The sequence below is a fragment of the Psittacula echo genome (genome assembly GCF_963264785.1).
Source record: "Psittacula echo genome assembly, chromosome: 10".
NCBI lineage: Eukaryota > Metazoa > Chordata > Aves > Psittaciformes > Psittacidae > Psittacula > Psittacula echo.
Genome location: NC_137741.1, coordinates 11,943,876 through 11,969,863, shown reverse-complemented (window position 1 = coordinate 11,969,863; position 25,988 = coordinate 11,943,876). Strand labels below are relative to the sequence as shown.

The 25,988-nt window shown below is 41.4% G+C and overlaps 2 protein-coding genes across 6 annotated transcripts; both read right to left on the bottom strand.

The window, feature by feature from the left end:
* Nucleotides 1-198: 198 nt before the first annotated feature.
* SQOR (sulfide quinone oxidoreductase) lies at nt 199-8,512 on the bottom strand. Of its 4 annotated transcripts, none has more exons than XM_080626278.1 (9): nt 7,539-8,511; nt 7,026-7,196; nt 6,466-6,519; nt 4,704-4,898; nt 3,597-3,806; nt 2,938-3,121; nt 2,070-2,137; nt 996-1,192; nt 199-635 (listed from the first exon to the last, which is right to left on the bottom strand). In XM_080626278.1, exons 1-9 carry the CDS (start codon nt 7,770-7,772, stop codon nt 578-580), a joined length of 1,371 nt encoding a protein of 456 aa, XP_080482404.1. In that variant the 5' UTR covers nt 7,773-8,511; the 3' UTR covers nt 199-577. The 4 variants fall into 4 exon arrangements, with proteins under 4 accessions (XP_080482404.1, XP_080482405.1, XP_080482406.1 ...); XM_080626279.1 differs by having other exon boundaries at nt 996-1,174; nt 7,539-8,508; XM_080626280.1 differs by lacking the exon at nt 199-635 and having other exon boundaries at nt 1,043-1,174; nt 2,942-3,121; nt 7,539-8,512.
* Nucleotides 8,513-16,141: 7,629 nt separating this feature from the next.
* On the bottom strand, nt 16,142-25,727 carry BLOC1S6 (biogenesis of lysosomal organelles complex 1 subunit 6). Of its 2 annotated transcripts, XM_080626027.1 has the most exons (6): nt 25,403-25,727; nt 22,663-25,320; nt 21,738-21,882; nt 20,849-20,936; nt 20,154-20,240; nt 16,142-19,389 (listed from the first exon to the last, which is right to left on the bottom strand). In XM_080626027.1, exons 2-6 carry the CDS (start codon nt 22,727-22,729, stop codon nt 19,270-19,272), a joined length of 507 nt encoding a protein of 168 aa, XP_080482153.1. In that variant the 5' UTR covers nt 22,730-25,320; nt 25,403-25,727; the 3' UTR covers nt 16,142-19,269. The 2 variants fall into 2 exon arrangements, with proteins under 2 accessions (XP_080482153.1, XP_080482152.1); XM_080626026.1 differs by lacking the exons at nt 22,663-25,320; nt 25,403-25,727 and adding an exon at nt 22,422-22,652.
* Nucleotides 25,728-25,988: the final 261 nt, after the last annotated feature.

Sequence of the window (25,988 nt, the reverse complement as noted above, 5' to 3'; positions counted from 1 at the left end):
TCTCCCAGTCCTGTTAATAGCTTGTGACAGTAAAACCTCATAGTGTGTACATACATATTCACCCATATATACTCTAAGTTCTTCCCTTCTATTAACCTGCATTAATTTCTGATCCATTTAATTAGGGATCATCTTGATGAAGAAACTGGGGTTGATCTTGCTTTTCAAACATAAGAACACAATAGGCTTTTTTCAGGCCATTTTATTAGCATTGAATTATTCTGTGAAATTCCGTGTACACATTGATCTTGAATGCAGACAATTCAGTTTGAAGTTGGAAAAGATCTTAGATATACAACAGCTTTAAAATTACTGATGTCTCTAGACAATTTCAGTAGTGTTCAGTAGCTTGAGGCAAGTTCACGTTTTGTCTATGTAGAGAAGTAGTTTAAGACCTTGGCTTATTTAGAAAAGCAGTGAAAGCATATGAAGGCTTAATCCCTAGTAAGGGAAGAAGTGACTTTAGGATAAAAGCTTGATATAAGAAAAACAAACCAATACGAGGTGGCCCAAGAGGGAAGCTGTGTACTGATCCAGTGTGAGAACAGCCCTTCAAAAAGGACTGACCAGGCAGCAGTTACTTCAAGCCCAGATGCATAAGCTTCCTGAGAGGAGCTGGTCCTCCCCAGTATCCCCTAGAAATGGAGAAAGTTCTTTTATTAAGTTCATGTATGTACTATCAAAGTAGGGTGTGGGGGAAGTGTTTTCTGGTTTACTCCCATAAGATCCTATACTTGCTAAGGCATGGGTGCTGGGAGTTTGTCTTGGAGAGCCTTTGTTTCAGTGAGGTTTTCATTTTGCAAGGGTTGCCAGTCTGTGCAATTCAACCCTCGTCTGGGAACAAACCTGTTACTAGCAAAGTGCCCAAAATCCTCAGAAAATGAGGCCTTATCCACTTCTTTTCTAGCAAGGAACTAAGCCAGAACAGGTATCTGTACCTGGGCTTTACCTGAATAATCATAGCAACTCTACCTGTTCAGGATTCAAATACTTACTTGAGTAGTGCATTCCAATAGAGAAAAGGCATCATATCAGCTTTCATATGGTACATGGTTACTCTCTCCTTACTCTGGTCAAGGGGAAAGGTCTCCAATGGCTGAGCATTGTAGTCAAATTCTGCTAGAATCACCTTGTTGTAGCCTGTTACTAGCGGGCAGGAAGTATATCCATCATACTGCAATGAAGAACACCCCTGTTCATTACCCTGAGCAAAGTCTAAATGCCAAGGTATTACAATCCAGACGGTTAACATTCATATTTCAAAATAAGTTGCTAGGAGGTGTCAATATCAGCAAGTTTGGGAGGCTGCTAAGCCAATTGTGGATTAATAACCATAACACTAAGCCATATTATTTCAAATGTAGATTTGTTTAACATTGGTAAAATCAGAACTGACCTAGAACAGGGATTTTTGTATTAATTGGTTTTTGTAACCAGAAGAACAGGTGAGCAATAGATCAGGATGAGAGGTGGTGCTGGTTTTAACAGGCAGTGTATAAACAGGACCTTGAATCTAGCTACAAGAATTTCCAGAGGATGGCAGGACTATGGGTAATGATATTCAGGTTAGTATCCCAAAGAGTATTAATTCAGAAGCCATAGATAAAATGAAGCCCAAATCTCAAAGAGAAATTTGAACATAGTTATAGGCTTAACATCTTCTGTAGTACAAAACCTTAAATTTAACTCGTTAAGAGATCCTATTCTGTGCAGGCGAGGCAAGTTTCAACATTGTACAGATACAGCACATCTGCAAGGGTTTTCCTGGAGCAGGCATTGTAGCAGTCAGGTTTTACTCTAAATAAGCCTGCATTGGTGAAGAACCCAGGCTGATCAGTGTTTAAACTTCTTTCAACTGAGAAGCCAGGGAATTTAATAGAGAGTATTTTTAATGGCAGTATCAAGAATATGAATTGTGCAATTAAATTACTATTGTAGCATACAGCATTTAGCACCCCCTTCCTGCCCTTCCTGCCTTCTGGTCACACCCTTAACTGCTCACAAGACTTCCTGCATGAGAATGGAGAAAACATTTAAGACAACTTCCCTAACACAAGATCTGTAGGTACCTTTTTAGTTGGCAACTGGTTCTTCATTACCAGGGAAATAGTTCTGTCAAGCACTCCAGACTGGGCAGCTACAAAAGAATACAAAAGTGTATTAGAGCTTTGTTTCAGGCAGCAATTATTGCCATTACTAGAGCAAACACTGTCAGTCAGGCATTTTGTTGGGCAATTCAGCTGGAATTGAATGTGCATGTCAAATCAGTTTGGGAAATCCACAGTCCCAGGTAAGAAAACACAAAAAACTGGAATAATGCTTTAGCCTCCCTGTTGCCAACCTGCCAAAGCTCAATAACACTTTAGCTGTATGTTTTTAGCCTATGGCCATTCTCCTATATGAAATTATACTTGCTCAATATTCCCCAGCACTAAGGTTCTGGCACACAGAGTTTTGTTTCATTCTGAGTACTGGAAGGGAGGTACTCTAGACCCATTTGCTGGAACAGTTGACTATACCATTCTTCAAGTTACACCAGGAACATACTGATAATCTTCCTTTAAGTTTTTTAGTTGTGAGACTATATGCCAAAAGTGTTTTATATTGGACCCTGTGGCTACAAGTACAGAACATGTGATTCTTCAGTAGTGACTTATCGGTTTGCTGACACATACGCATGAGCTGCTAAGATAGAGCAGAAAGTTTTGTTACTGAGTGGTGACGGGGGTGACGGAATGCAAGAGCGGTGTGCTCATTTTATGCCATTTTGCAGACACAGAAAATACCATTAGTTCATTATTCCAGGAGACACAGGTCTTTTACAAAGCTCAAAATAGCTGAAGTCAAGCCCTCCAGAGTAAGAAACCAAAAAAATCTCACTGCCACTCCCATACTTCTCATTACAACACACACAAACACACACATGTGCAACTTCACCTACGGCTGCAGCAGTTTTGGAAGTTGGAAGGTTGGTGCAGTCTCCAATGCCAAACACATTAGGGTACTTTTTATGTTGTAGAGTTTCCTTATCTACATCCACCCAGCCAATTTCATCCGAGACACAACTGTTGACAAGTACATCAGGTGGTCCCATGGGGGGTGTGACATGAAGCATTTCATACTAGAGAGAAAGAAAATGCACTCAACAGCTAGTTTATCAGAGCACATCGTACCTGTGCTCATATAAGGCAATAAGCACAGTGTGGAAAGGGTTTTTTTTGGGGGAGGGGGGGTGTTTGGTTTGTGGATGTTTATTGGTTGGGGTTTTTATTTTACATAGAATGAAAATTTGTCCTCAAATTTGAAGTGCACTGTTGGTTTTTTTTACATGAACCTTATCAGGCAACTCCATTTAGACTGGCAAACCAGCAATTTCTTTCCTCTATATACCTCTAAGACATTACCAAGTTACACTAACAAGGTGACAGGACTCCAGCCATGGTTTATTAAGTATTTTTTCCTTCCCTCCACCTCAGTCTCAGGAGGGAATGACAGTATACAAGGAAGCAGATAGTATGTGTGGATAGTGTGGCAGTTATGTTACAATATACAAGGAAAACAAACAGGACCAAACTAGAGGTCTGAACACTCCTGACCTGATGAACTTCAGTCACTCCGGGCTTGTCCAGGTTTTCAAACACAGCTTCCTGCTTGTCTGCTCGAACTTCTATGAGATTGCGCTTATAGTTAACAGTGATGTCCCTCTCCTTTATTATTTCAAGCAATGCATCAGCATACTTCTTAACACCAAAAATGACACCAAGTGAAGTGTTGAACATTATGTTTGCTTTGGACCGTCTTCCTGTCTGCACAGAGAGATCAAATTAGCCTTTTCTATTAAGAAATTGAGATAAGCTAGCAGAGACAAAAGAATTGTGCTGCATTACTGAAGAGCTGATAGACCTATTAATACAGTTCAATTATTAATGAAGTATTAACATTAAAACTCTCAGATACAGCTGTTTCATGCCATGTTAAAAGCTAGACAAGGTAATCTTTGCCTTTTCTAAGTGAAGTACCAAAGACATCCCCCCCCCAAATTGCTATGAGAGGAGGTGGCTGCAATTCACTGAGGAACTGCTGTACGCAGGGTCAGCATGTGTAGCAGCTTTGCACTACAGAGCTTTCTGAAATCTCCACTTCTATGCATTATTCAGGTACCCTCCCAGTAGATAGCTGAGGAAACTTAAAACACATCTGAAGCTTGACACTTGCACTTGAAGCTGTCTTCTATCTACACTAAGCTTGCCCTGACAGCGTGGCTAAGACTCCTCCTGATGCAGATACAGCACACCATGAGGAGCCAGCAAAGCCGTTTTTAGACTAGCAGAAAGACAAATGGCAACACGTATTAAAGTATTACTTAATCCCAGCCAACGTTTAGTGCACCAATTGAAGTTATAAATGAGGCTGAGAACAGTTGTATCTGTAGCTCACCAGAAGTAGGGTGAACAGTTTGCTTATGGATTCTGAATTCTAGAAGCTTGTCCAGTATTAAATATATGCTAAATATTTATGTGTGGTTCAGTTCCTGCATTTATTATACCTTAGTAATAGAAAAAGCAACACAGTCACTTTAATAATCCTGTGTCACATTCCCCTTGTGTGTATTTCCTTTGTTTTAAAGACAATATGAACCCATTAGAACAAGCCTTGATTCCAACTGTGGGAACAAGCAATGGCAGAAAGAGTAAAATACTTACTTTCCTCCAGTAGGCCTCTGATAAATACATGATCTTCTGAGGAGCCCCTGCACACTTCACTGGAGTGTTTGGAAAAGTGAAGATAGCATTTCCTTCCTTAAAATCTTGTACAGCTTTCCATGTTTTCTCTACTGTATGTGCTGAATAATTGGAACCTATTTTAGGGTGATGAAAACCTTCAGGCAAGCCTTTGATCTAAGAAAATGAAATTATGGATTGCAGAATTTTGTCATCATCATCAAGTATTAAATGCAGGCTTAAGAAATAGCTATTTAAGAAGCCTCTAGCAAAAAGAAAGCCCATACATACTCGCTAGTTGGCATTTTTGAAAAGAATCAATCAAATAGGTATTTCCATTAGAATTTAGTAGATGATTTAGTAGATGCAACATTTACTGAGATGTTACTGATCTGCAACATCTGTGGCATAAGAGTTCAGTGCAAACCCAGACCCATGTTTTTGTAGACTACTGCATGAAATTCAGAGTAAGAATATATAAAGTCACTGCCAAATCATTGTAAGTAAAAATCATGTGTAAAAAAAGAAAAAAAAATTTATCAGCTGAACAAAACTTTTCAGTATTCAGTTGCAGATACCTGGATTTCCTAGGGTTATTTTGTTTTAACTGTCTCCATTAGTTATTTCCCTACTACTCCTACTACGCTGGAGCATCTGCTTGTTAGAAAGGGAGTCATCCCCATTTCAAAATAATGGATCGCGGAAATTCTATGAGACAGAGTCATGTTACATGCACTGCAGTGTGTTTGGGAAGTTACAGTCTACCCCAGGAAGTATGCTGTTGGTGAAGACAAGGAAGAGAAACCACCCTTCTTTTTACACTGGCCACTTTTGTTTTAAAGCCACATAAACGTGTTACTGTGAATTTTATTCACAACAAACTAATGATGATTACTTCTACTACTGAATACTGAATGTAATTTTATCAGGTTGTACTCAAGAGATACCTGTGAAGACTGAGAGGGTCACTGAACACAATGCAACTCCTCACTCCACTGACCTAATCACCAGATAAATCCCAGGTCACCCCATCCGATTAACTAAGACTAGCTCTTGCTTTACATATGCCTTGGGAGCTTTTCAAAGAGATAATCAAATACAGTATCAGTACTACATCATATTCAGGTCAGGTTAAAACCATGAGAGTTAAATCACTCAAACATCTTGCCTTTGTGTTTTCCTCTTCCTATCTATGTCCATGGTCATTCTTGTGCCATACAATGGTATTAACATTTTCCTGAGTGCCGCTGCATAAAGTGTACAGGAAACCTAATAGATAGGAAGGGCCCAAGGGCCTATTTAATCACAAGCATGATAACTCAACTGGTTCCTTTTGAAGTGTATCCTTTAAGAAAGATGAGGGTGAGTCAAATTAATTCTGTGGGACAGATTTTACTGACTGCTATGGGTTTCTCACTTCAGTTGACATTATAGACGCTTCGGACTACAGTCAGCATACTCATTATTACAGGCTGCCTTTAAGTTCTAGGTTGAACTTGCTGTCCTGTCTGCTGATACTGCTAGAGATGCAACAAAGATGTCTTAAAAGACCTTTGGAAGGGCAATTCAGGTTATTAGAGACATCTGTGGAAGGAGCAAAGGCTGTCTCCTGGCTCTCTAATTCATGTTAGCATTCACTATCTTGCAGTAAAAAAAAGTGTATTGAAAAGCCATTTACTTTAGTGAATCATAAGGGTATGTGATGCCATTAAAACTAGGAAAAACATGATTGTAAAACAAATACCTTTTCGTAATGCAGACTAATCCCAAGGGCAATTATCAGATACTTGTAAGATATCTAGCGGAAAGAAAAAAACAAACAACAAAAACCCAAAACACATCTTAGACAAAGAAACAAAAGTACCTCAAAGCAAGTTGAAGTTATATGACAGCAACAGAGCCGTAAGGGAAGGATATACAAGGAGCATTAGTAACATAAATGTTAAGCTCTATAACTATTTTTATAGTTAAAATGCTAACTGCATTATGAATTACAGAGCCTATGTTATTCATAAAACCAAGTGTTTTGTTTGTGTTTATTCTCTCTTTTGTGTTCGGCTCACAGGGAAAAGACTCACAATAATGATATTTTACATTGATTCTAATGCAGTTATATACAACATTATTTTTTTTTCAGAAACAGATTTTAGGATTAGGTACTTCTCATAACAGGAAGTGCAATTTCCTGGCCTCCTAGATGCTGGGGGAAGGCCTTACTCAACAGGCAGTTCCAAGGGGATCTGCAGGAGGTGGACATACAACTCATGACACAGGGTAAGAGACTAACATTTTTTCACATTTTACCTTGCTGCCATTCTCCACATAGACACAGTTCTTATCTGGATCTAATGCTGTAACTCGAGATTTGATCCACTCAACACCTGCAGGCATTACGCTTCCTGTTGGACGCGCAGAAGTTGCTAGCTGCTTTGCACCACCACCAACCAGGGTCCACAGTGGCTGATAGTAATGAGTCTGAAAGAAATGTTCAAATGCACACATAAGAACAGTTTAAAGGGACTGCAAAGTGAAGGCACATTACTCCAAATAGGAAGCAATGTGCTCTTCACATTGTATTATACTTAACAAAGGAAGCTGAAGAAATGACCAAGAGTTTTGCATTACAAAGCTGAAAGGATGCATGCACTTCTAACATGGAGCAACAAATTTAACATGAAGCTTTTTTAAAGCTAGCCAGTTGGCTTCCTCTCCACAGTTAAAAACATGTCAGGTTGGAGAAGGATGAGAATCAGACCAATCTGGTCACATATGTAACATGCTTATCTTTTCAATGCTTGACAGCAGAGGAAGACTCACCTTACTTGGCTCAACAACAGCCACATTTTCTGCCCCTACTTTCCTCTTCATCCGAGCACTCATGGTGATTCCACCAGCACCTCCACCCAACACAAGTACTTCATAGTAATCCTTGGCAGCACACCTGGCTGCCATATGTAAGCCAAAGGAGCTTGCCTTCTGGATTCCTGGTTTCAGCAGCCATACACTAGGATGGAGACAGGAACAGGAGGACACTATTCCAACTGCTGACATCTTCCAGTAAGCAGGAAGCTACAAGATAAGGAAAGACACCAGTAACAATTACAGAAGACGGAACTTATTTATATGCCTGGATTAGTCTTCAGGGCAAAAATCACAATGCTCAACCTTTGTTGCAGCCAAACCACTTACTTGGAAATGGACTGTAACCAACTGGGGGAAGGGAAAAAAAAAAAGAAGAAAAAAGGTCAATCATTGCCTCTGCAAGGAAATTGAAATTGCAGAAAAGCAAATGAATTCTAACAAAGCCTAAGAACATTTTCTGGTTATTGTGGCAGGAAAGTGTATCTGATCCTGCATCAGAGGCAACGCATATGCCATAACTCCAGCTGTAATATTACAATCCTGAAGACATGAGTGCCACAAAAAGGAAGAAGATTTTGCTAGGTGTTGTAGATCATCAAAACAGTGAACAAAGTAGTTGTGTGGACATACTGAGTGCTGTTCCACTAGCTGCAAGGCATCAGGCAAACACACCATTACATTCCTACTTTAATGTTAGGGTGTACCAGCATATGCACACCTCAGACAGACCTTTCAGGGGTGTGAGCCAAGTTCTGTGGTGCTTTAAGCAAGGACACACATATTAGTCTATTCTTGCAAGAGAAGTAGTGAACCTTAAGCTTGATAAGAAAACAAAGTTAAATGAAACAAGAGTTTACATCTTCTTAAATCTGGGATCCTTGAGTATACCCAAAATACTTAGTTCTCTATTCATGATGACCTCTTAGCTTTTACATCAGTAAAGTAGCTGAAAAAAAAGTTCAGAAACCCATACTGCTTCAGCAGCAGCCTCTCACCCGAAAAGTGAGAGCCAGAACCCTAAAAGCACCATTTATCTTGACAACTGTAACACTGGATATCCAATTGTGTTGTCTTGAAGACAGTCAGGATTAACCCACGTTTCTCTCCCTCTGGTAGAGTGAACAAGAACTTTTCCTGATCTAAATCCATTGTTAGCATACACTATCAGTTTTTAGCTTTTCAATGATAAACCAGGTATAAAGTGTCCTGGGTTCAGCAGTAGCAGTCAGTTTTTCTCCTTCTTAGTAGCTGTTGCAGCACTGTGTTTTTGACTTTCAGCCTGGGAACAGGGCCGATAACACCGATGTTTAGACTGACCAAGGACTTTGTGAGTCTCATGCTCTGCCAGGGAGGAGGAGAAGGTGGGAGGAAGCAGGCACAGGACACCTGACCCAAACTAGCCAAAGACGTATTCCATACCACAGCACGTCATGCCCAGGAGGTAGAACAGAGAGTTCCCGGAAGGGCTGGATCACTGCAGGGTGGGGGTGAGGTACCGGTTGGTGAGCGGTTGTATTCTCTTCCTTGTTATTTCCTTTATCATTATTACTATTAGTGGTAGCAGTAGTGATTTGTGTTATACCTTAGTTATTAAACTGTTCTTATCTCAACCCGTGGGAGTTGCATTCTTTTGATTCTCCTCCCCGTCCCTCCAGAAGCGGAGGGAAGAAAGGTGGGGGGGGAAGTAGACTGCGTGGTTCTGATTTACAGCCTGGGCTTAAACCACAACATAAAGTCATTTTCATACAGCTCCTTATTGTCAATAAAGAATGAGTAAGCACTGTAACATGAAAAGCAACTTATGTCAAGACTTTCCTGTGTTCTGTACCTGCCCCCCTTTGTTTAATTCCTTGAGTCATCAGGCAAGAGTTCCAGCTTTTTCATCTGAAACGAGAACTCACTTTTGTTACTCACAGACTGAGTTTGAAAACTAAGCTAGAAACCTCAAATATTAGAAAGAAAATCTTCCCAAGTCAGCTTCAAAAATTCTCCACTGTGCTAAATGTAGTCATGCTGATGTAATTCATTCTGCATCTTCACGTGCTATCTGAACATTTCTTGGCTCTGTGTACCCCAAATTCTTTATGAAGTCCCATTATAAATCCCTATGGTACAATTAATTTGGGATAGAAAGGGCAAATCTCAGGCACCCATTTTAAAAACAATTTTAATCATTTTGTTTTACAGGAACTACTGAAGATGAACATATTCTTCCCAACCCCTCCTCATTCAAAATAAACCTTCCAGCTCTAGAATAAGCTAGTTTCCCTTTGGAAGCCTCTTTATCAGCTATCTAGAGCAGGCAGTTATTTAAAGATGTGGACAGGTGGCTCAAACAAGGGAGGAAATTGTTCTACCCTAGAAATAAAGAGCTACCTGACAGAGATATGTCCTGCTTTCTCCAAGTCTGAGAGAGATGAATTGTGAAGAGCAAGATTTGCAACTTCCATTTGTGAGACAGTTTTAAGAAGAACATCCTGTTTCTGGAAGCTCATGAATGCAGGATTTTGCTTCCGGTTTAACTAAACAGGCTCAGAGCCTGCTGGCTCCCAACACACAGCATGTCCAGATCAGGAACACAAGACTCCATTTTTGTAATGGAAACTAAGGAATAATTGTCCTCTCTGACCAAATATATTTTGGTCAGAGTAAGCAAGTAATTAAGTAAGCATGCTTATAAGCACACACAAGATGTACCTTAACTAACAGCAGTTCAATTGATCAGAACACAGTATTACATTGCTTCGAAGTTGTTTCACAGTATACAGAAACAAACCGGTGTCATTTGTAGACAGCTATCTCAAAAAAACCAGCAAAATCTTTCATATTAAACTCCTAAGCTAGACAGCAGCTGCATGATCAAGTCAGTCAGCAACGCATCAACCCTCCACTTTGAACACTAGAGATAAAGGAACAGAACAAACATTAAGGTAAAGGGGAAAATATGTAGTTAGCCTGCTGAACTGAGCTGAAATTTTAAGCTTGTACAAGACAATTTAACACAGAGCACACATTCATCATCCTTTAAATTATGCACAACAAATGTGACAATTGATATTAGCCTCATGTAGCATGAAATCACATACCTAATGGAGATCTGTACACAAGTCTTAGAGCACTGCCTAGAAAGGTAAAGCCTACAATACACTTCTCTGCCTCAGTGAGGGCTCTGCTTTGCCTGAATTCTGCCGTATAAAACTAGGTCTGTCACCAGGTCAAGTTTGGTTTACAAATGCTTTCAAGTCACAGTGGTTTATTACAGCATCAGCAGCTTGTGTAATGCTACTGCAGCACAACTCACCTCACACCACATAAAAACCAGGGTGACGTGACTCACAGTAAATGCACAAAAAATGTCATCTCTACCAGGGCAGGCAGCACGTCAAAGCTTTCCCCCCTCTCCCTTCTTTAAAAACAACTTTTTTTTGGTTTCTTTAAAAATCAGACTTAGCTTGCAGGTAGTCAGCAACTGTCACATCTCTATTCATAAATCCCTTTTCCTCCAAGGCTATTTGTTTGCATGCTTTTACAATAAGTCTGTTTAATACTGAAGAAAGTGCACTTAAAAAAGAAATCAGTTAAGACTGACAAGGAGAGCTCAGTATTATTTAGTATTTGAATACCATTGAGTGGGTTAAGGTAGCACAAACATAAAAATAGTGACTTTTCATTAATAAAAAAAATAGAAAACATTGTTTTCCAGTGTTAGCAGCTTATATCCCTTTGAGAGATTGAGAAAACAAATCATAGGAACTACCTTCATTAAGCTGTCCTTAAAAATAAATTAATGACATTTCTACATTCATCACAGAGGAAATTAATTGTTTACCAACTTCTTTTAAGCTTTTCTTTAAAGAATAACCTTGCTGAAAACAACCTTGTTAGATACTGCATTACAATTCCATATTTTTGTGTACTTTATCCAATTCTAATCAAAGAAACCAGCAGATTCAACAGAATGGGGTAAGTGTTCCTCATCCAGCCCATAAACAAGCTCAAAGTGTAAAGGTTATCTTTGGCTACAGCAATCTGTGTATTAACAGCCACAGTAAATAAAAATCATCTATACAATAAAGACGGACAAGTCAGAAATACAATGCTGACAAATCATAAAAGAAGTCGGTCATTACAAGCACCAAAGTTCCGTCTCTTCTCGCATGCACTCACTGTGTCCACTAGCTGACCCAACAGGGAAGGCACTTTGTCACACTTCATTTGGCAGTGTTACCTACAGACGAGGTATCACAGAACATCCTCAGACCCAAGGGACGCACGCAGGACACCAAGTGTTACAGGCCATTCTCTTGCCAGATCTATAGATTCATATCCAGCAAATACCCTTGAGAGGCACAAGTTCTAGTGCCTGAACAAACATTTAACTGAAGCACAACGCTTCGTGTAGCTATCGTATGCTCAGCTCCCCAGACTGACTGCTTCACTGAGCCAGTTTACGCACGATCTATTGCAGAGAGTCAGAACAAAGTTACCAAAGTCTTACTAACAAGAATAAAGATCACTACAACTCTCCTCCGAACAGCCGGCCGCAGGTAGGTTTCAATAGTCCACCATGCACAAACACTCGGCAGCCCCAGCGCGCTGGGGGCAAGCAGCAGTTTTCCGAAACCCCGCACGCGTTTCACACCGCGCTCGGAGCCGCCAGCAGCCCCCGAGCTCATCGCGGGTAGCGCGCCCGCGGCTTCCTGCCCCTGCGGCTGCCGCCCGCATCGGACATCCCGAGGGGCGGCGAGGGCAGCCCCGGCGGGCGCTGCCTTTCGCTGAATCAGGCTCTACACCCACGATGAGGTCCCGCACAGCGCAGCGCCCGCTGCTGCGGGGGACGCAAGAGTTGGGAACGGCGACGGGACTCCGCTCCCCCGCGACCCGCCGCACCGGGCCCGCAGGAGCTCCGCAACCCCGGCGCTGTCCCGGCCGCTGCTGGCGGCGCAGAGCCGAGGCCGGCAGTCTGCCCGCGGGCATGGCACAGCGCCCTCCCGTCCCGCGGCCGATGGCCACCGCCCTCTTCGGCCCGCTCGCCGGCCATGAGCTGTGGCCCTGCGGCGGCCGTACCAGCACTTGCCTGCCTGTTGCGCCGGCCGCCAAAGACGAGAGCGGAGGAAAGAAGCGCGCGACCGCCCAGTGCGCGATATAAGCGGCGGGTGCTGTCATCGGGACCGGCGGGCGGAGCCCGGCAGCGGCGGGTACCGCCCGGCCGGCGTGCAAAGGGCAGGGCCCAGCGGGCCAACTGTGCCGTGCCGCACCGCTCACGTTGAGGTACCTGACTTCCCGTTACTGCCCCGCACCGAGAGCGGACACATTTCAGCACCGCAGCAACCTTGCCTGTGGGCTCACGTTGGTCTTTTTTATTCACTAAATGTCCTTGCATCTCGAACCCAACTGGTATTCCAGCTTGCTATCTCAAACATCAGTCTGAAGTGTTGTTACTAAAATACGTGAACTACTAAGAAAGAAAAATAAGTCAAAGTATTAGAGTCCTAAGCTGAAATCAGAATGTAACTCACCTGGATGCATGGAGAAAGGAGCCTTTCAGTTGAGTACAAGCAGAGAGCAGGGCTGCCACCTCTTGTGTCTGTTCACCCAACTGCAGCCCACTGCTGAGCCAAGATTTAAAATGTTTCCCCTGAAAACTTTAGTGGGCTTTTGATACATGGCATGGTGACAGTGTGAAGTAAGAACAGCTGTTAATCCACTAAATCATGTTCATCAAGGCAAAAAAAGTCAAGGGAAGATTAGTGCTGAGAGTAACTTACAGACAAAATTACTTGTGCCAACTTGTTTGCACCAAATGACCAACAGATCCGTACCACATATCAGGACACTTCCTTCCCAGGCACAATCTTCCCCTCTTGGCACAAAGTGCCTGCACAAGTAAAACTGCTCAACAGATACACCGTCTAGTGCAGACAGCTATATAGAACGGGGGAAAGATGTTGAGTCAAATGGGAAGATACCACTAGGCTGTTCCCCTGTCTGCACACAACTTAAGATGCAGAAGGGAACTAGACATTCTGCAGGGTGCCCACTTGAAGAGCAGTTTCCTTGTCAGGCCCTGGCACACCCTGTCAGGTTGCATCACACCTGGCATTTCCTAACAAGAATGGCTTCTGTGTCCCAGCTCCGCAGCTGCCATTACTTCAGCAGAAGTGTGTTGCTGCTCCTCATGGCTAGCCAGTCAACGAATGTGCCAGTACTCTCAGCCTGCTTGTGCTCTGTGTTACTTTGAGCTTCTATTTGTAGAAAAGAAGTGGCAGTTGCTTTTCTCAGCTTACAGCTGAAGGCCAAGAACCATAAAGTCAAGCCTGACAATTTACTCTTATCACAGACATTCCCTTCCCTGCCAGGTACTGAGGTTGCTGGAGATGAGCCCACAGCACTGAATTACAATGATTCAAGTTGCCTGTTTGTAAAAACCTGCACTCATTCCCTGTCAGTGGCTAGTCTCACAAAAATACATTAAGTCCAAGAAGCAGGTTTAGCTAAAAGATACCATTAATTTTGACAGGAGACAAACCACCCTCTGAGGCACTTCTTAGTATTTACTAGTTCCATACACATACGTGAGGTTTCAGTAACATGTCCCACAGCTACTTAGAAATAGCTACACCAGGCTAAAATGTGTAAACATCATAAAAGTAAGAAGCCAAAGGTTAAAAGGTTGCCAAAACAAATTTCCCCCCGCTCCATTGCATGCATGAGGCTTGGCACATCCAATACTAGTTTCACAGAAGATTCATACAGCATTATTCTACGTGAAAGCTTTGCCACAGGAATAAACCCTCCCTTCCAGTCTAATGCCGTCTCATTTCTCATTTCTGAGTGCCTCTGAAACCAAAATCCTGACACATGTGCTGCTGTATGTTTAGAAATGAGCTTTAACTCCAACCCTAAATCTGGACAGCTGATACTTGACACATGAGCATTACCAGGTTACCTGTAAGCAGCAATCCTAAAGCTGGAAGCCTGGAGCATCCACCTCCTGGCACATTAAATACTGACCCTTCCACACGGCATCATCTTCATGTCTGCCTACGCTTAGGTTGCAAGTTCTCCAGAATGGGGATTATTCTTCCCTGAAAGTGCCTACCTGATAATAATCACAATTTCAAATGAATTCTAGTAACACTGGGTGATGCAGAAGGAAAGCAGTAATTGCTTCACATAATCTTTGATATTTTTTCTTGGGAGATACACTTCCTCTGGCATACCTCTAAATGACAGCATCTGTAAGGCCAACAAAAAGAAGCAGAAGTAAAATAAAAAAAAACAGTAGAAGCAGAAGCAAACCAGAACAAAAAATACATTCCCATACATGGTTTATCAACGTGACTTTTACTGTTTTAAAGACTGGAAAACCAGCGAATTCAGCCGAGCACTGAAGATGTAAGAACATTGAAAAGGTTCTACATCAGGTAGTGGGGTAGAAAAGAGTTCATATTCATTGTTCTGTTCTTACTCTGGCAGGTCATATTTAATATAGAGGGATATTACTTTTTATCTGAATCCCAGGTGACAGAAGACTTGCTCATCAAGGCAATAAACTCTATCACTGATTCCCAGATAGTGTTTTGCTGATCAGCACATGTACTGATGGTCCTGCTTTCACAGCAGTGCCGGGATGTATTTTCATTGCAACATATCAAACAAAATAGATCAGCTTTATCTTTTGTCTTGCATCTCAACATGAATGACAGTGCAAAATTACTTCTGTGAATGACTTCTTTAGAGACTATTGCATTTGCATATGTACACATTTTGAAATTACTCTTTATCAAGCTTTAAATTATTTGCTTCATTAAGTTGCAAGTTTGTAAAAGCTGAATACATTCATTACAACTGTTCTGATTGCCAAACAGGGTGCTTTCCTGTTTTCTCTCCTAAACGCCTTGACTTGACACCACGGAGAAGAACAGATAGATAGGTGTAAAAGAGAAGGAAACACTGAGTTATCAGGCAGTGCCAACATCTGTACTTTAAAGCTACATATGTCATGAATAACACTTAAATCATGGACTTAAGTCATAACCCTCTGGGACCATGGTTGACAACAGCTCCTGCCTGGCAGACAGCGGTTAAAATTTTCATACCAGCACTGTTGTGACATTGTCAGGCAGAAAGAATAAAGCTGTTTTTCCCAGCTCTAGTTTCAGTTCTATCAGCTACAGAGAGAATATTTGAGAAAACTACATTTGTCAGATCACAAGAGTTCTCGGCTGAGCTGGTATCACAAAGATCTGTTCTGAAGACATACATGGGGGTGGTGGTGATGTGACTGTCTAGTTTTGGTGCCTGTTTATCTACAAATCACACTGTCAAAGACAGAACAGTAAAATAAGGAGAAGTGTACTTCAAATTACTGGAAAGCAGTGATATTTGTACCAAAACAAACTGTTTATTTCAATTTAAGCTTACATTTTGATTTAAAAATTAATATTCTTTCTACCTTACACACAGTTTCGCCTCACATGAATAGCTACACTGAATAATTTTGCTGCTGTAAATTGTATTCTTACAGATTTACAACACTAACTCCAAGACCTGCAAAGTTTTTACCGGTAATTTAATTATAGTCATACAACTACTCCAAGAAAGATCGAGTAACTTCATAGAATTAATGAGGTTTAAAACACAAAAAAATGACACCTGCAAGGTGAGGCATTAAAGCACCAAAGCGAGAATTAAGAAGAGGCAGCAGTGCTGCAAAGCAAGCAGCAGGTGGCAGGAAGCGTCTACTGAAGGGTAATTCAGAATAAATCGGCCAGAGAACTCTCTCAACTGCTGGAATCCCAACAGAACAGCTACAGAAACAACCTCTATGTTATTATTTATGCTATTATCACTTAGGTCACACAAATAAAACCAAATAAAGTCTTCAGTAGCCTTTTTCCAAAAGGAAACAAATGTTTGTTTTATGGACATGGCAAAGGTACCACGATTAGTGAAAAACCCAGATTTCACTGGATTAAAAATTGGCTCATGTAAAGCTGTAAGGCTATAGTTGGGGTAACCCAACTTAAGCATCCAGGTTAAGAATAACGAAGATAAGAGCACAGGAAACCAAAATTCCTCAGTTAGCAACAGGAATTCCTAAATTTGTAGAATCTTACAAAATAAAAATTCAGAGTTACCACACAGTTAAGTGCCTTACTTTTACTGCCATGACTTGACAGTTTCAAAACAAGCAATTACATTGACTATGAAATAGTACAAAAAGAGACCTTTTTAAAACTTATTTTACCTGTTTAAAAAGACACAGCTTACCTGTGCTTCCTCATGTGCATGGAATAAAGTCAGTAAGATAATGTCTAAGACTACTACACTGATCTACTAGATAAGTAGTTTTATTGTAAAATCAAGCAAGACTAAATGTATACACAATAACAGGAAGACTAAATATATACTCACTTTAGCTGTGCATATTAATGCTGGTATATCATTTTAGATGATTATTGTTAAATTAATCCAATGCTGCATTTTAAGCATCATGACATGAGTATTCTGAACATCATCATACGAAGATAATAAATAGCAGATTCGACTGAAATGATCTCATTAATAAAAAAAAAAAAAGTTATGTGAACTGATCAAACACCGCTCCCCCGTATATATATTAATTTCCCCCTTTATTACAAAAAAGGTTATTTAGTAAAATTAGTTATTCATAAACAGATTTTACCACAATGTGAAAAATTGCTACATTTTTATGGAGTGATTCCTCAGGCAAGCACTGCCAGCTTTTATTCCTTTGATCAGAAATTATTTCAAAGAAAAGCTGATATATGCAATTGCAAAGCCATCAATTTCTGTGCTTAAAATTCTCTGTTTTCAGTAAATGTAGCCACAATTTTTGAAACAAAACACAACCCCCACAGTTCTTCGCAAAAAGAGACCACCACTTGAAACACTACACTGGGTTCTAGATGAAGGAACACAAAACAAATACCACAGAAATTTAATCCCAATTTGGATACTGAGGCATCTAGTTTCATGTTATACGTTAATAGGAACTGTTTAAATTCCCAGAATCTAGTTTTTAAATTACATTACAAAATAAAATATTGAAATAACATTTAGTTATGTACATTCTGCTCCAAAAAGGGACTGTGGAAATTCTTTACATTTCTCTTAGAAATACAAACCACAGCACACGTCAACAATCCACTGGCAATGAACAGACACCAGTCAACTTAAAAGAAAAGTACCTGTGAAACATTTTAATCTATTACTGCTCCAATAACAGCATTTCAGTGTCTCTTCAGACGATTTCAAGTACTTTGTTTTCCTTGCTCCAAAACATTATCCCAGTTTACCATGCAGGTTGGATGATTACTTATTAGAGTGTCTTTCACAGATAAAACATGACAAGAACAGGAAATAACTTCAGAAAATTGCAATACAGAAGAGTGCAAGCAGGTGCACACTGTGTAAAAGAGGAAATTGACTGAGCCCCTCTGATATCTCACCATAGAGATCTTATGGAAAAGTTTACATAGATTACCCTTCATCTTACTTCAAAACACACCAATTGTGCAGTATTAAAAAAATAACGCAGGTATAAAATAAACAATTTCTTAGACTGTGAGAACCAATAGTTTAAGCTCTTTCACCAGTCTAGACAACATGTATTTTCATTTGAATGAGAGTTCACACCAAGTGCTGCAAGAGAGCAATTATATTCAGAAAAAAGGTTATCAGCCTCTATTCCACATGTATCATCAGTACACACTATTAATCGCCAACTTGGGCAAGGACAGTGTAACAGAAATTCTCTTACACAGCCCTGAAGTGCAAGTGAACCATGGGTTAGAGAAAAAAATTAATGCAGTAGTTTTTCCTATGGGTAACTGAAACTCACATGAAGTAGAAATTGTTGCATTTTGGTTGTGCTTTATTTTGTCACACAGAATGAAGAAACTACACCATCTAATCTTCCAGAAATCCATATGGACCACACAGTCGTCCTGTTGGACCACTACAGAAGTAACAGTTCCCTGATTTGACTCCAATGTTTGTGGAAGCACAAATTCATTCATCTTTGCATTGTGCACAAATCAGTTTCGAGACTTTCAGTGGTCTGCTTTCCCCCCCGGAACAATTCAGCTGAGAACTTAATCAGAAGTTACATAAAGCAAAAAAAAAAGAGAAAGACTGCTGCAATAAAGTGAGCTTTAGGCAAATACACTGGAAGTTTCTTCAGTTCATTAGACATAGACCAAACCGAGACTGCACAAAGAATCAGTACTTATGAACCCAAAGAGATCTCAACTGTGAAATGGGTGGCCACTGAAGCCTGGTGATGAGAACTGAACTTTAACTGGTATTGTGTTGTGTGTATGTGCCAGTCACCAAGAGTATCTCAGAATTCTAAACACAAGAACAACAGATGGAAAAAATTTATAGGTATTTAGAACTGTGAAGCCCAAGTTCCCCTATATACATATAGGTATACAAAATTTAACTAACATTATATATCAAACTGCATAACATTACAAAAGAAGGCAACTTGGACAGCTGAAATGAAAAAATTTGAATGTTACCGACCCTATTATTACCATTCTGGACTTTATACATTGTTGCTAGTAACAGCTATAGCCCCATTTGAGGGGCATCTGCCTTAATTCCAGAAAATCCAGAAGCTATTAATTCAGACACATTGTTGCATGCTCTGCTTTCAAGTCCTCCTAGCAGGTTTTGCTGTTAACTGCTTCTCTCTTTCAAGTTCCTTCTCACGTTGTTGTTCTCGTTCTAGTTCTTCCTTCTGCCTCTTTTGTTGCAGCTTTAGTGCTCTTTTCTAAACAGAAAAGACAAGAAAATAATATAGCTGTAATAATAATTTATAGCTGTATGTAAGTTGGAGCCACAAACAAAAGCCCTCCCATCCTCTTAACATTATCTTTTGCAATCCACCCTGCTTGTGATTGAATGCTGCATAAACTTCATCTTTTCTTCCTCCCTCCCACTTCTATCTTACTGTTCAAGAATGGCAAATCTGTGATCTACACAGGGAAAAGACAAACTGGATTCCCTTCACTCTCACTAGAAGTTATCCTTTGAGTACACCAGACAAGGGGCATATCATGCAATTTATTGCCTCCCAGACAAAATCCTTTTGCTGAATGCACCAAAGGACTAATCTTGCCATAATGTAACCAGAGACTGCCTATATAGGATGAAGTCAGTGAATTTATGTCACTGTTAACATTACATTAAATAGGAAAAATTCTTACATTTATGACAATCTAGTTTTCATTAAAGAGGCACAGAAACTGAAACAATGAAGAGAACTAGCTGGAACAGAGTGGATTAAGCAAGAGAACAAAGCACGAGTATCTGAACATGACGACGCTCAGATTCACTGCTTAAGCACAGGTAGGAGTAAATGAAAGCTTAAAAACATACATGGCTTAGCACCACTGAAAAATTCCACTTCAGTTGATTGAGGATTCTACTTTAATCAGAACTTTTAGTCTGCATCCAAAAATCAAAGTTTGGAGTCAATAATACATAAGTAAATAGATATCTATGTTGGAAAATAAAAATATTTGTCCCACTCACTTTTAACTTTGTTGTCTTCTCATGGAGCATCATCATTTCATTTCTAATATTCACCAACTTGTTGTGATAGTGTTTAGCTTCTGAAAACTTAAAAAAACCCCATAACTGTTAAAAACAGCGACTGTCAAGTTGGAATTGTTGTTCTACAAAGCTACACAGCAAAACAGCAATCAAAACCAGTGATTACCAGAACAGTTCGATAATAGATTAAACATGTTCAACTTTATATATAGTTTACATATTACACATACTACAGAAAACTGCCATATCGCAACAGGTACACCCAATAATCTGCTGGATTAAGACTTGTTAAACAGAATAAAAATATTACCATTTCATGCACCATATACGAGTGTTTCATGCCCCCTTCCTGCTAGTCTGGAAAGGTGCACAGAGCTCTTATGGGAGCCTCAGTTCTACTGAAAAATGGCATACCTTTGCTTTGGCTACTAATTTTGGACAACTGGACTTACTACCACTGGCTGAGCCTGCTTTTTCTTCCCATTACCCTTCCTATTTAAGGGGAACATGCTGATTCTGCACCCTCTCCAGCAACAATTTATCCTGAATACCTGAACTGGTTGATTTTCTTCCTGCAAGTCGTTAAGAAGAAGGAAAATACACAAGTTGCTATTAATGCTTCAGCAATAAAACCTACACTAATAGAGATTTAAGAAAGCATTAATAACACTTACCAAAGCATCAATTTCAAGAATGGAGTTACACTCTTTGAACTTTGAAATCTCCTGTTCTAATGTTTCTAACAATACCACTTGGTTCTGTCTGAAACAAAGAAAAGATGCATAAACCCAAACTAAAGCAGCACATACTGCTTTTTTTCAACCACCCCTTTAAATAAATACAACTTTTGATCATAACAATATAAATACACATTTCTCAATATCAGATCCCTCTTATGCATTGCTAGGCAATTTCAATAGACATGAGTAAGTGGTCCTAGAAGAATCCCAGCTGAGTACACACAAATTCGGCATTGTACAGCATGGATATCCAAGATCGATATCCCAAAAACCTGACCAGGCACTCTGCAGGCTGCAGTGAGTAAACACCCTTGGTTGAATGAAGGGAAGAACAACAATTAGCTCTTGACTTTGCACTCAGGTACTTCTGCATCATGTTGCAGGACTAAGTTATTTGATCCTTGGTGCTTATTGAGGATCCTTCACCCACATAAATCAGCTAAGGTCTTTCCAGACACTGGCTATCTCTGGCAGCAGCATAACCCCATCATGCATTGCGAAACCCAAATCAATGTATCCTGCAAAGCCCAAGGAGATAGGTTTAAAGCCCTTTCCAGCATCTCTGCATCCATAGCAGATCCAGCTTGCATTTGAAATAAACTGTTCTCAGCTATCAGTGAGATGACAATATACAGAGAACTCTTCCCTGTTTAGCTCCTAAATTATATTCTCTAAGTATATCTTTTGCAATACAGTTTAGAAACAGGACAACAAACAACAATAAGCTGTATTTGACTTAAGGGTAGCTAGAACATTAAACCAAAAAAACCCGTGGCAAACAAAGTATGCACATGTAACAAGCTGGTTTTACAAATTTGCTTACGTAAGTTCCTGTAGTGCTGATTTTGATCGCTGGAGATCAGGCAGATAATGAGAAAGCAGTCCTTCAGTAAGCTGCTCCACAGCTTTCTCGTCTATTAAAGGCAGATCTTCTACCACCCCTTCATCTGGAGATGCATCACTAGGATCTACACCAAAGAATAGTGACAGGTCAGCATGCACTTAATGTTTCACCTAAACCAACTGTATTTTCCAGTTTAAAAATTAAAAGCATTTCAACACTGAAGTTATACCTCCTTACACTTAATCAACTGTGCCTCCTCTTCCCCACCCCTCTTCATCCCACCCTTGTTCCCAGTCCCATATCATGAACTTCCCAGTGAACAGTCTTCTCTGAACACGAGCAGAACAGAAAGAGGGAAATAAGAGTGTTCCAAAGACATCTTATATATATAAAAAACTCCTCTAGTCTACAGAGGAAAAAGAGGGGCAGTATCACTTGTTCTGGCCGTGTATCAAGAATACGTAAATGTTGACACACTGCCACCCCTTTGCTTTCAAAGTTAGGGAATAAACCAGGCCTGCCGAATAAAAGTCTTAGCCTGTCACTCAAAACATACGCGGACTTCATTAAAACACCACATATGCTGAACTTCAAAAGTCTGCAAGCATTATAGTTACTGTAAGTTTAGCATGGGCAAGCTACGGTTATTTATTATGTGCAGACCTATTGAAGACACAGGACTTCGATCCACAGGCCACACCGCATAGCACAGAACACGCCAGCGGCTCCGGCATGCATTCGGTCTCCGGTGCATCTGGCCCCAGCCTTCTGACCTTGCTCCGCGGCGTGCTCCGCTGCCAGCGGCCACTCAGCTCTGCCAGGGCCGGCCGCCTGCGGCCCCAGCCCCTTCTCCGACCTCCCGCACCCGCCTTCGTCCGGCGCAGCCCAGCCGCCTCTCACGTACCCAGCGAGCGCACGGGGGTGCCCGCAGCCGCCAACACCTTCTCCTTAGGCCGCTCCGCGAGGCTCATCGCTGCCGCACCCTCCCGCAGGGCAGGAGGCCGAGTCGAGGCGGTGTCTCAGGGACCCGCGGGGCTCTAACCGCCGTCACCGAGCAGGACGACTTCGCGCAAGCCTCCCCACTACCCGGCACCTCCCCATAGACCTCCCTCAGCGCGCTGCTGACTAAATGGGCCGGATTCGGAAATGAAGCTCGACTGACGCTCGAAGCCCCGGTCGGAAGGCGGAGCCGTCGGTATCACACACAGAGCTGCCCTGGAGCAATGGGTGTGGGCAGTAGGGGCAGCCTCGTGACTGGCGGGGCAGCCGAGGGAAAGAGCCAAAGGGAGAAGTTCGGTTCCTGGCGCAGACCCTTCCCGGAGGTGGTGGTGGTGCAGCGCGCTGAGGCGAGGGGAGGCGGCGGCGGCGGCGGCGGCGGCGGCGGAGCAGCCAGCAGCGGCCGGTGGGGTCACGGTGCTGGGGAATAACAGTTCCCGGGCGGTTCGCACAGCGCAAGTTGGCGAGTGCTACTGTCAAGGGATAAACCCCAACCAGCCCCGCTGCAGGGCAGCCCCTCCTGGGGACATTCCTTAGCAAAAAGGAATCTGAGGTAGTTTTTGTGTATGTACCTGTCTCTGCATCTAGCCCAGCAGTCTGTAAGAGTGATAATAACTTTGTGTGTTTTATTATTGATAAAAACCACTTTCTGGTATGGTAGGATTTATATATTTTTCTCTATCATTTATAAAGGTCTTTTCAGGAAAGTCAGGCACAGCTATGTAAAGAAACCAATGAAGGCACCACCCACAAAGTGTTTAAATGCATTATTTCCAGAAATGCCCAAATCTTCAAGATTAAATGAAATTCAAGTAGTCTCACTGGTGCTTTTCAGAACAGGCAAAAAAAAAAATGGACTTGAAGATGATCTATCATCTTTAAAATTGACACTTTTAACAAGATCATTGCAACTTCATTTATATTTTTCTTCAGATGTATATTCTACTTAATTATTGATCACAGTTACGTCACTAGTTTGTCATCAGATTAAAACCTGACCTGGTTTTCTTCCTTTTTTGGCTTTTGCTTTAAAAAAAGCAGCATCAAAGGCCTGGTCTGAAGCTGGACTGCAACAACAGGGACTTGTCAACTAACTTAGACTCGAATCAAATTTTCAATTACAACTGGTTAGCAATGGGGAACACCAGAAAAGTTTTGGAAAGTTTCACTGAGAAAGACTTCTCATCTTCCAGATGGAATTTCTAGTAAGAACCAGTGAGATAATCACTCTGAAATAGTCTCATTTGAGCTGTGGGAGTTTCAGATTTGTGCTCCTGCTGTGCCTGTTCCAGGCCCTCCCACATCTTGCAGAAATAGACTAAGGATTGGAATATAAAATTGGCATCTGTTTTTCTAGACAAGTTAAAATTTAACTAGTTATCAACTCAAATGCTCCAAAAAGAGATTGATAGAAAGCCTCTCTTGTTCCTTTTCCTCTCCAAAATGTTCTCTGTTTCACAGTAACTATTTCCCAAGTGCATTCCCAAGTTCATTATCCTGTGAAGGATTAGGTAAGGTTTTATTCTAAGACAAAAAGATGTTTGAAAAGGAAGTTAAGTGAACCCTATAATAAAGAACACAAATATCTGGTCAAACTAACAAAAAGCACAGTTACCTGTTGGTCTAAATACTTAATTTCAAGGAGTTGTGCAAAAGCAGTACTAACATTACCATTGCTATCTAAGAATAAGTTACCATGCAACAACAAACTCCATAACCCATGGAGCCATACAATGTAAAAGCTTTAATTAATCAGAAAGAAAACCATGCTGAGGACATTTCTGCATAACGAGCTGAAGGGATTTATAGTCCCATCGCAGCAACAGAGCTACCCCAAGGAGACTGAAGAACCCAGGCTCTTCAGCTGACAGCTCTTCTACCCATCCATGGGCAGAATGTGAGGAAATGGACAGGCTGTTACAAAAGGCACTGTTCAGTAGAGGTTCATCTTGACAACGCATGACTTGGTTCTTGACAATGCTTCAGAAAAACCCGGTCTTAGTTATTCAGTCAAAGGCAGGTTGGCAAACCTTGTTTTGCTGGTTTAGGGTGTTAAGTCCCCCAACATGCTGCCCTTTCTCAGTGTGAGAAGTTTCTGATGCTGCAGAAGCAGCAGCAGGATGGAGCATGAGCCTATTGTGCCACCCCCTAATGAGTTTTACAAGCAGTAGTTTTGCAAGCTCCTGCCTGGCTGGTTGCTTATGTGTGTGCATCCTCGTGCACTTGTGCCGGTACAAGTGGTGAAACACAGAGTTAAACCACCCAGCGAGGCAAACAAAACCATTAAGAATGGCTGAACTGGAACACAGTCGGAGTGCTTCTCTCCCTGGGCAGCAAGGCTGGCTGCACAGGGCCCAGCCTCACTGCTCAGGCTGACTCCCACGCTGCTCGCTGCTCACTGCCCCCTCAGCTGCCATATGGGTGTCTATGCAAGTTGTGATCACAGAAGCCATCTCAGTCACACATACAAATATATCTCAAACCCCTCCAATGTGCATTTTAAAATTCTGGCCCATTTCAGAGACACAGTTCATCATCTGGCCCCAAAACAATTGTGCTGGCAACCCTGCTGGGGGAATTATGAGGTGAGCAAAAAGGCCAGGCATGGCACCTTTATCCAACCTGAGGAAGAACTTGGGATTACATACTTTCCTGGGTTCAGCAGTAGCAGTCATTTTTCTCCTTCAGGAAAGCTGCCACCTTGTAAAACGGCAAGGGAGCTCAGACAAAATGCAATACTGCTTATTTTTGGACATCTTTATGGAGAACAACAATAAGTTTACCACACGACTCCCCTCCTGCAGGGCCTTTTCCAAGAAGGAGCTCACTCCATGGCCTGCAGCACTGCTCCGATGTGTGCCAGAATCTGCTATCAGCCCTTGACCAGAAAGGGAGTGCCTTTCTCCAAAATCTTGCAGCTCCATACAACTCTCTGGCCTTCACTTGGTAACTTCCTCCAACCAGGTCAAAACCCAGGATATGTACTTTTCCTCAGGCAGGCATGATTTTCCAGAAGTATTTATGACTTAGGGAACTGACTGACACAGGAACAGAATTTGGCCATAGGTACAAACTGACACTGAGTATGTGTAGGCTGGAAATTAGAAGAAAACTTCTGGCATGGAGACCAGCAAAGAGGGGGAATAATTGCGTAACAGAATTAATAAAGGCAAAAATCTAATTATTCTTAAGTTAGAGCACGGTTATGAAAGGAATTATATGACAGCAGGGCCT

Coding starts and splice junctions, on each gene's coding strand:
- SQOR (XM_080626278.1), bottom strand. CDS start 7,772: ATGTCAGCAGTTGGAATAGTGTCCTCCTGTTCCTGTCTCCATCCTAGT. Junction 7,197..7,538: donor CTGTTGTTGAGCCAAGTAAG/GTGAGTCTTCCT, acceptor CATTTCTTTCAG/ACTCATTACTATCAGCCACT. Junction 1,193..2,069: donor ACCAGTTGCCAACTAAAAAG/GTACCTACAGAT, acceptor GGTAATGAACAG/GGGTGTTCTTCATTGCAGTA.
- BLOC1S6 (XM_080626026.1), bottom strand. CDS start 22,512: ATGCACCGGAGACCGAATGCATGCCGGAGCCGCTGGCGTGTTCTGTGC. Junction 21,883..22,421: donor AAGTCCTGTGTCTTCAATAG/GTCTGCACATAA, acceptor TCTTTGGTGTAG/ATCCTAGTGATGCATCTCCA. Junction 20,937..21,737: donor TCAGCACTACAGGAACTTAC/GTAAGCAAATTT, acceptor TCTTTGTTTCAG/ACAGAACCAAGTGGTATTGT.